The sequence below is a fragment of the Lemur catta genome, chromosome 7 (assembly GCF_020740605.2).
Source record: "Lemur catta isolate mLemCat1 chromosome 7, mLemCat1.pri, whole genome shotgun sequence".
In the NCBI taxonomy this organism is placed as follows: Eukaryota; Metazoa; Chordata; class Mammalia; order Primates; family Lemuridae; genus Lemur; species Lemur catta.
Window position 1 is genome coordinate 57,554,946 of NC_059134.1, and position 10,097 is coordinate 57,565,042.

General features: G+C 43.6%; 1 protein-coding gene across 1 annotated transcript; it reads left to right on the forward strand.

The window, feature by feature from the left end:
• The first annotated feature begins 713 nt into the window (after positions 1-713).
• Positions 714-9,670, forward strand: LOC123641029 (olfactory receptor 2AT4). The gene is made up of 2 exons (XM_045555467.1): positions 714-768; positions 8,004-9,670. The coding sequence occupies exon 2, from the start codon at positions 8,648-8,650 to the stop codon at positions 9,611-9,613; it is 966 nt and encodes a 321-aa protein (XP_045411423.1). The 5' UTR covers positions 714-768; positions 8,004-8,647; the 3' UTR covers positions 9,614-9,670.
• Positions 9,671-10,097: the final 427 nt, after the last annotated feature.

Sequence of the window (10,097 nt, forward strand, 5' to 3'; positions counted from 1 at the left end):
ACCTCCACCCCCACGCTCTCTCCACAAAACCTTCGCAAGTGCTCACTGCACTGCAGCAGTAGTATATCACCTTCAGCTTTACTACTTTGGTTCAATAAAATAACATCTCTCACTTATTGAATGCTTGATAAGCGACAGGACCTGTGTTAAGCGCCTGAGCCTGCCCAGCACCCCCTGAGCGAGGTGGTGCTGTTATGCCCTTTCTATAGACGAGGACACGAAGACTCGGTGAGATTAAGGGATTTGTCCAAGGTGATATTACTGGGAAGAACTGGGGTCTCAGCCATTAGATGATAAGTTGCTGAGCCACTGAACCAGTCTTGGAGCTTGGGTACAAATCCCAGCTCTGCCACCAGCCACTCATGTGACTTTGGGCAAGTCACTTCACTTTTCTAGACCTTAATTTACTCAGATGTAAAGTAGTAAGAACAATCCTGACTCTGCCTGTCTTCCCTGGCTGCTGTGAGGACCAGATGGGAAAACAGGAATAAAACTGCTCCACCGGAGGCAAAGTTCTGGGACCCATGAGGGTTGTTAACGATGTTGTTTTCACTCTCAGCAAAGCCCAAGGCCAAGTCCCCCACTGCACCCCAGGAAGTTGTTCCTGTGGTCCCATAGGAGAGCCAACCCGAGGGAGATGGCCCCAGCAGGCCTGGCTGCAGGGAGGGGCCTGAGGGTTTAATGGGCCACAGCTCAGCTCCTGGCTCTCCCAACAAGGCCAAGTGTGACAATGCCACAGAAGACACCAAAGTGGACCAGGCTTGGCAGGTGAGCTGGGCTGGGAATGAAGTGCCCAGAAGTAGGCAAAGGCTGGAGTGGGGAGACAGGCTTGGCGAGGCCAGGGGCATGTAGAGCCATAATAAGAAGTTGGAGCACACACACCTGATGTGTGAATGTCAGGGTGCCAGGATCCATGTCAGCTGTGCACACATGGTCTCTGTGACCGTGGACCAGAAACCTGGCAGACCCGGAGGGATGTGTGGTCACAAGCAGGAGGCTGATGATCGTGGAAGAGAGTTTCTCCCGAGGAGGCAAAGCCTAGGACAGCAAGAGAAATGGAATATTTAATGAGGCATCTGTCAATCTGTAAGAGTCACAGATGAGGGAATTGCACTTCCGACAGGGAAAGTGCAAGGTGGTGGAGCCAGGATGGAAACCCAGGTCTTTCTAACTCCAAAGTTAATGGACATAAATTCTGTGCTTCACACACACCCTGCTCCTTTTCTATGGGAACAGTGCAGGGTGGTGGGGCTATCATGAGTTAATTGCATGGATTTGGGGGCTGTAGTGAGGTATAATGACATAAGTAATGGCTGTGAAGAGTCAAGCATGCAATAGGAGCTTAAATGGGAGAGTGCTTGCTCTCCCTCCTTAGAGGCTTGGGCTATGAGACATCCATCTCCAAACCCCTCACTCAGCCGAACACAGAGCAGATGCTCAAAAATGTTTATGGAGGTGAAAGACATCATTTCTCCCAAAGCCCTCATTTTACAGATGGGAAAACTGAGGCTCAGAGACCTGAAGTCACAGCAAGGGAGAGTGGCAGAGCTGGTCCAGGAGCCAGGACTCTGGGTTGCCAGTTGGGTCCCAGGCCCATGCAGCAGGCTGGCTCCAGGAATAGCCTCTGATCTCACCCCTCATGTGTCGTGGCCTTAGATGAGGGCCTGGCCTTCTCTGACCCTCAGTTTCTTCATTAGTTGCAGGGGCATAACCCCTCCCTGGCAGAGCTGTGTGATGAGAGGAGATGAGAGACATAGAGTGCAGGTTGAACATTGGGGTGACCAGTCTTTCTGTCCTTCTCTCCACCCCCACACTGGCACCATAATTGTCATGTAGATAATCCCAGCAGGGAGGGTCCTCCCAAGGAAATGGTCCCCTAAATAATACTTTCAGTGGCCCAAAGCACTGAAAACACACCTGTAACATGTAATTCAAACTACAATCACTTAATGCAAACCACAAAGTAAATGTAAAGAAGTCCAACATTTTCTGATTTTTTGCCATGAGGCTACATCAACACTTTTTAAAAATATCAAGTATTACATTCTTTCAAAAATATTCTTTGATGCTCCTATCTAGCTGGTGCCCTAAGCACATGCTTCGTGTGTCTGTTGCATAGGCCTGACCTGCCAAATGGCAGTTTGAGGGGAGGGAGTGCATCAGTGCCTTGGAGGCAAGGAGTGAGCACAAAAACCTCAACTGGTCAATCTGTCCTTGGCCCCAAGCAGGTGCAGCAGCCTGAGCTCAGGGTGAGTTGATAATCCAGCCCTGCTGACAGTCTGTTCTATCACCACTTGTGCGGCCTTGGGAAAATCACAGCCCATTTCTGAGCCTCCCTACTCTGTCCCAATCTTTATAGTAAAGAGATTGACTAAAACTATTTCATCAGTAATGGCTCCGTCCTTTCTATTTTATGATTCATCAGCAAAACAAGGCAAGGTGGAAGAGCTGCATTCTCGAGCACCAAGCAGCAAGCTCCTGGGAAGGGCGGTGGTGCATTATTAAATAGAAACAATCAGACCCCATTACTGCCCTGAAATTGCTCCTGGTGTGGTGAAGCCATAGACATATAAATAGGCACAAGCCAGTGTGATTAGAATGATGACAAAGGGAAACACAGGGACTTCAAGAGCCCAGAGCAAAGGCCCCCTGAGCCAGCCAAGACCTGCAAAGGCCTCTTGGAGGAGGTAATATTTGAGCTGACTTTGGTAGAGGCAGAAGGCAAGGGCAAAGGAGTTGCTGTTTAGAATAAGGAGAAATAAGGCTGCAAGAAGATGGGCTTTGAATAGCAGGCTAAGGAATCATCTTCTTCCATGGAAAATCCTATGAACACTGGGTGGGAGCCAGGACACTGGGTTCATGACTTACCTCTGCTATATGAATGCGTTGGTTGACCTTGAAAAAATGCTCTATTTCTGAACTTCAGACTCAGCATCTGTGTCCCCCACTGTTTAGCAAAGGAAGGGGGAGGAGGGTTCAGCTGGACTTGATGACTCTGAATTTCTGCTCCTCAAACCCCAACTCAGCCTAACTCAGTGACATTCAATTCATAATCAAGTTCTCTGAGCTGTAACAACGCTCAGGATAATGTAGTTTGCGTCTCTTTGGGCATTAGAAAAAGCTGGTGATTGGCTTAGGCAAATGGGTTTGATTAACTGAGGGTTCGCTCTTTTAAGTTAAGGTGCAGCAGTTTTGCTTTCCTGCCTGTGTAATGGGGGCTGACCACTAGAACACTCATTCAAGGGAACATTCAGAAAGGAGTGGCTTGTCCCACGTGTCTTTTTCTTTAGAAAGACATTTTACCAGCCTTCATCCTAATGGAGAACCAGGCCACCCCACACTTAAGAGACTAAAAAACACACTCTGAAATTTATGGTTGCTGCTGACAACAGCAGCCAGAAGAAATGGAGAAGGAAAGAGAGAAAACCTTTGCCCCGATCTCTCCCCGCATGAAAACCTAAGCTTCCAGATTCTCCTGGGAACAGGTTACAGAAGAAAGAGCACTGATCTGGGAGTCGGAGACAGGGCTCCTGTCCGAGCTGTGTGGCTGACTGGCCATGTGAGTGTGGGCAAGGCTCCTGCCTTTTTTGTGTTTTTGCCCCTTTTGTTAAAAAAAAAAAAAACCCCAGCTGGCTGGATATTTCTAGGTTTGCCATTTTTATAATTCAACAGCATGAGAGATGTTTTATTAGAGATAAGAGGAATGGGACAGTTCTGGAAAAATCAGGAAGGAATTAATCTTAGAATCATCGCGGTTGAAGAAGCAATGCTATAATTGTGAACATGGACTTGCTTCTCTGTCATTTATTCCGAGACATCCCCAGCGTAGTAGTCCATATTCTCCCACAGTTAAAGACCTCCAGGTCTGCAGCCCAACAGAAGCACACGCCTCTTCTTCCTTGACAAGGGGAGAACAACTTCTGGGGTGGGGTCTTTGCCTTTTGGCTCTTATCACAAGTAGGCTATGTCCTTCTCTAGCAACAATGGCCCCCAAGACTCCCAAGTTTCCAGACTTTTATAGTACCTTCCTTTTTTTTTTTTTGAGACAGAGTGTCGCTTTGCTGCCCGGGCTAGAGTGAGTGCTGTGGCGTCAGCCTAGCTCACAGCAACCTCAAACTCCTGGGCTTAAGCGATCCTACTGCCTCAGCCTCCCGAGTAGCTGGGACTACAGGCATGTGCCACCATGCCCGGCTAATTTTTTTCTATATATATTTTAGTTGGCCAGATCATTTCTTTCTATTTTTAGTAGAGACGGGGTCTCACTCTTGCTCAGGCTGGTGTCGAATTCCTGACCTCGAGCGATCCACCCACCTCGGCCTCCCAGAGTGCTAGGATTACAGGCGTGAGCCACCGCGCCCGGCCTATAGTACCTTCTTATTTGGGATAAGGGAATTTACAGGATAGTGGACACAAAATAGTTAATCAGGAACACCTGCTGTGCAGCAGTAGCAGGTAGAAGGGAGGAAAAATCACACTATTATGCACAGATGCCTTCCAATCTATGCTTCCACCATTGGGTAGAAAACACCTTTAACTTAGACTCCAGTCTGGAAGTGGCTCCTCTCACAAAAGGCATCCTCGGCCCCTCCTTTCATTGTAATATTTAAAAGGCTATACACACAGAGACAAGATAGATATTTTTGTTTGCTTGCTAACCTTATTTAAGGTGCTCAGATACAATAAAGCCCACAAACATTAGAGATAGATGATACAGATATTGATCAACTAGAGACATGGCTAAAGATGTAGCACATTTCCAGCAACCCAGAAGGCTCCCTTGCACCTGACCCAGTAAACCTCCCTACCTCCAATGTAGCCTCTGTTGTGGCCTCTATCACCATTAATATTAATGGATTAATTTTTCTGATTTTAATCTTCATCTAAATGGAATCATACAGCATGTAGTCTTTTGGGTATGTTTTCTCTCATTCAGTATTATGACCATGACCTTCATATATCTTGTGTGTAATGGTAGTTCATCCTTTTTCATTGCTGTGTTGCACTCCATTGTGTGACTATACCACAACCTGTCCATTGTACTGTTGACAGACATTTGGATTGTTTCCATTTGGGGACCATAAATAAAAGCTGCTATGAACTTTCTTTATTAAAGTAAAATTTGCCTAACATAAAAATCACCATTTTGATCATTTTTTTTTTTTTTTGAGACAGAGTCTCACTCTGTTGCCTGGGCTAGAGTGCCGTGGCATCAGCCTAGCTCACAGCAACCTCAAACTCCTGGGCTCAAGCAATCCTCCTGCCTCAGCCTCCCAAGTAGCTGGGACTACAGGCATGCACCACCATGCCTGGCTAATTTTTTCTATATATATTTTTAATTGTCCATATAATTTCTTTCTATTTTTTTAGTAGAGACGGGGTCTTGCTCTTGCTTAGGCTGGTCTCGAACTCCTGAGCTCAAACAATCCACCCGCCTCGGCCTCCCAGAGTGCTAGGATTACAGGCGTGAGGCCCGGCCTCATTTTAATCATTTTTAAGTGAACATTCCAATGGCTTTTAATATAGTTACAATGTTGTACAACCATTACTACTATTAAATTCACATGCATTTTCATCACCCCAAAAGAAATCCCATATTCATTAATCATTGATTCTCCACTCCCTCCTCCCCCCAGTCCTGGCAACCATGAATCTTTCTGCCTACATAGATTTGCCCATTCTGGACATTTCATATAAGTGGAATCATACAATATATGGCTTTTTATATCTGGCTTCTTTCACTTAGCGTAGTAGTGCTTTCAAAGTTCATCCATGTTGTAGCATGTATCAGTACTTTATTACTTTTTAATGGCTGAATAATATTCTACATTATGGATATACCACATTTTGTTTTATCCATTCATCAGTTGATTGCACACTTGGGTTGTTCTACTTTTTGACTACTATGAATAATGCTGCTTTGAACATTCATGTACAAGTTTTTGTGTGATATATGTTTTCAATTTTGTTGGATATATACCTAGGGCTATAAAGATGTCTTTTGGTAGACATAGTACTCATTGTTCTTAGTTATGTGTTGAGATGTGGTATTGCTGAGTCATAGGTTTTAGAAAGTATGGCCAAACTGTTATCCAAAGTGGTTGTAACAGTCACCAACAATGTATGAGAGAGCCAGTTACTCCATATCTCACTGACACTTGGCAGTTCTTTTCAGTTTAGCCATTCTGGTGAGTGTGTACCAGTATCATGTTGTGTTTTAATTTACACTTCTAGATGGCTAAGGATGCTGAGCACTTTTTAATATGTTTATTGGCCATTTGGATGTTCTCTTTTGTGAAGTGCCTGCCTATTCAAGTCTTGTCCATTTTTATGTTAGGTCATCTATCTTTTTCTTATTGGTTGTGTAAGGTTTTTATATATACTGGATACATGACCTTTGATATATGTGTTGAAAATACCTTCTCCTAGTCTGGTTCTTGCCTTCTCACTCTCTTTGTATTGTATTTATTGTTGTATTTTTTAATGAGGTAAAATGTACACAGACGATAATGTGCAGATCTTAAGTACATAATTCAATGAGCTTTCATAAATATAAACATCCTGTAACCACCACTCAACTCAATATATAGAACCTTTCTATCACCCTAGAAAGTGTGTTTTTGCCCGTTTCATGTCAATCCTTACCCCCATAGGCAATCACTATACTGATTTACATACTATCATAGATAAGTTTTACCTATCAGTTAACTTAATACCAATTAAATCATATAGTATATACTCTTTTATCTCTTTCTGGACTTAATTTTAGATATTTTCTACTGATCTATTTTTCAGGTCTCTAATTCTGTCTTCTGTTGTGTCCAGTTTGTAATTATACCTATTCAATGGGTTGTTAATTTCAAATATTGAATATTTCAGTTTTAGAATGTTTAATTCTTTTTTAAATAGATTCTAATTTTCTGTTGAAATCTCTATTTTTAAATTCATTTTGTCAATATTTTTCTCTATTTTCTTTAACATGTAAACATAGTTATAGTAAAGTTCTTGTTTGCTAACTCAGGTAACTGGATCATCTCTATGTCAACTTTTTATTGTATATTTTCCCTCTTGATTTTTGATCACATTTTCCTACCTTTTGCAAATCTAATAACTGTACTGTGGGCTTATCATTTTTTATAATAGATTCATAGAGGCCCCAGATGATATCTCTCAGCAGACAGATTTCTCCTTTTTCTCTGCTAGCCAAGTAGAGTAAAGGGCTGGTCAACTAAAGCCAATTAAGGTTTGAGTTAGGTTAAGGTTGAGTTTCAGTTCTAGTAAGATTTAGTCTAACTTTGGTTTGCTCCTGTTCTTAAGGTATGGCCTTTCTGGGTTTTGGGCTGACAGCCTGGTTGACCTTTGTCTCCTTAGCCCTGAAAGACAGTGGGAGATTTGCTTCTGCCCTTTGGAGGCTTTGAACTTACGTTTCCAGTCACTCTCCTCACCCGTTCCACCTCCTCCCCTTACAAAGACACATAACCCAATTTTTGTAAAATGTCTAGAGGGGAAGACCATGTGTGTTTGAGGCAAACCCTCTCCCTCTAGTCTCTTAAGCTTCACGGATCACGGGAGATGTTATCTTGTCTTTTAGAAGCCTTCAGACCAGCTCCCCAGCCTCCTTTGTATAGCCCCAGAATTCAGATGTCCCATGGGGAAAACTGGTTATGCATTGAGAGTGCCTCCAATTTCCAATCTGTTCTGTAAGCCCTTTTTGACTGTCAAAAGCCTTGCTGATTTCTCTTTCTCTCATCCATGACCCTCTGCCTGATCCAAGCCCAAGCCACATCATGGTCCCCAAATCAAATATTCCCAGAGAAGAAAAGAGCTGATCATTGTTAGCTCACTTTGGAGGGCCTCCCATCCCCCAGAGTTTCACTTCATTTCATCCCTATTGAACCCATGTTTCTCCAGTTTGTTTCAAAATGTGATTTGTGCAATTTAACCAGGTTTTCCTAGTTGTTGCCGTGGAAATGTTGGGCTGCCATGACCTATTACATCCTATGCAGGAGCAGAAGTCCAGACACCTAGCTTAAATGGAGTCAGGAAGAACCACTACTCAAGGCATACAAGAAAGAAAGAAGCTTAATAGATATGTGAGCAGCAGCATATTACAGAAAATCTTGGAGAAAGCAACCCCTCCAAAACAACATGGTGGAACTTTGGGTGCAAAAGTAGAGACATGTGCTTAAGGACTTGACTTAAGAGATCTGACATCATCCCAAACCACAGAGCATGAAACCTAAGAAGAGGACCAGAAGAAGTCTTTCCAAAGCATTTTCACAATCATAATTCAATAATCAACTGTTTAGATCTGATATTCCCAGTAAAATGAAAACTCTAGGAAGACAGGAACATTTCCTGCCTTCTTTACTTTCAACAGTTTATCACCTACACAAAGCATAAAGACATCCATTTGGTAGGTTTTTACTAATTAATATTTCACAAATTTGGGAATCAAATGGTAAAAGTCAATACCACAGCCCACCATCAGTCCTCTAGAGTTGGCTGTAAATAATTGTGCTTATATTAACTGTAAGGTAAACGTTATAGAATTATCACTGCAGAATACTTTGTTTCTATAGTTTCCAAATGTTCCCAGTGTCCAGATGATCCAGCTGCCCATCTCCCAGAAATCTAGCTCTATCTCACTATGGAGGCCACAACCTGTAATGGATCAGTGGACAGCTCACCCATCTTCTACCTAGTGGGCATCCCCTCTCTGCCAGAGTCCCTCTTCCTCCCTGTGTTTTTTATTTTCCTCCTCTTCTACCTTCTCATCCTTATGGGTAATGCCCTGATCCTGGTGGCTGTGGTGACAGAGCCCAGCCTCCACAAGCCCATGTACTTCTTCCTGATCAACCTCTCTGCCCTGGACATCCTTTTCACTACAACCACTGTCCCAAAGATGCTGTCCCTATTCTTGCTTGGGGACCATTTCCTAATCTTTCCCTCCTGCTTATTGCAGATGTACCTCTTCCAAAGTTTTACATGCTCTGAAGCCTTCATCCTGGTGGTCATGGCCTATGACCGCTATGTGGCTATCTGCCGCCCACTGCACTACCCTGTCCACATGACCCCACAGACCAATGCTATGCTGGCAGCCAGTGCCTGGCTCACCGCCCTCCTCCTGCCCATCCCAGCAGTAGTAAAGACCTCCCAGATGGCATATAACAGCATCGCCTACATCTACCACTGCTTCTGTGATCATCTGGCTCTGGTCCAGTCCTCCTGCTCTGATACCACCCCCCAAACTCTCATGGGCTTCTGCATTGCCATGGTGGTGTCCTCCCTCCCCCTTCTCCTGGTGCTCCTCTCCTACGCCCATATTCTGGCCTCAGTGCTTCGCATCAGCTCCCGAGAAGGACGGTCCAAAGCCTTCTCCACGTGCAGCTCCCACCTCCTGGTGGTGGGCACCTACTACTCATCCATTGCCATCGCCTATGTAGCCTACAGGGCTGACCTGCCCCTTGACTTCCACATCATGGGCAATGTAGCGTACGCAATTCTCACACCAATCCTCAACCCCCTCATTTACACCCTGAGAAACAAGGATGTAAAGGCCGCCATTACCAAAATAGTATGTCTCAAGAACCCAGGCTGTGACAGGGGCATTTGACCTCTCATGCAGCTAATTCTATTCCCAGGACACCAAATAACGGTGCTTAGAACGGAGTAGGGACTCAATATCTATTGTTAAATGAATAAATTAATGGATACAGAATGGTAAAAGAAAATTCAGTCGGGCAGACAGCTCCAAAAGTAGTTCTCATATATTTTTGTCTGGGGCTTTCCCATTGGTGCAATGGGATAATGCTAATCTTTATAGGAATCTTAAGTTGTTGTATAAAGATTTCACTACTTAGTTCAAGAAAACTTTACTAAAATTTTTAAAAATCTGCATGGCAAAACATCTTTTTAAATAAGGTTAAAAGACCAAAGACACATCACAGAGAAAAGGCAAAAATTCATAATATATAAAAAGAGAGCTCTTAAAAAATTTAGAAGACTAAAATTCTAATATTTCAGTATAAGAATAGGCAAAATATGAGTAAACAGATTAACAAAAATGTAATGGCCTTTAAACAATGAAAAGGTCTACT

Bases quoted from the DNA above. Each gene is read 5' to 3' on its own strand.
- LOC123641029 (XM_045555467.1), top strand. From the start codon at position 8,648: ATGGAGGCCACAACCTGTAATGGATCAGTGGACAGCTCACCCATCTTC.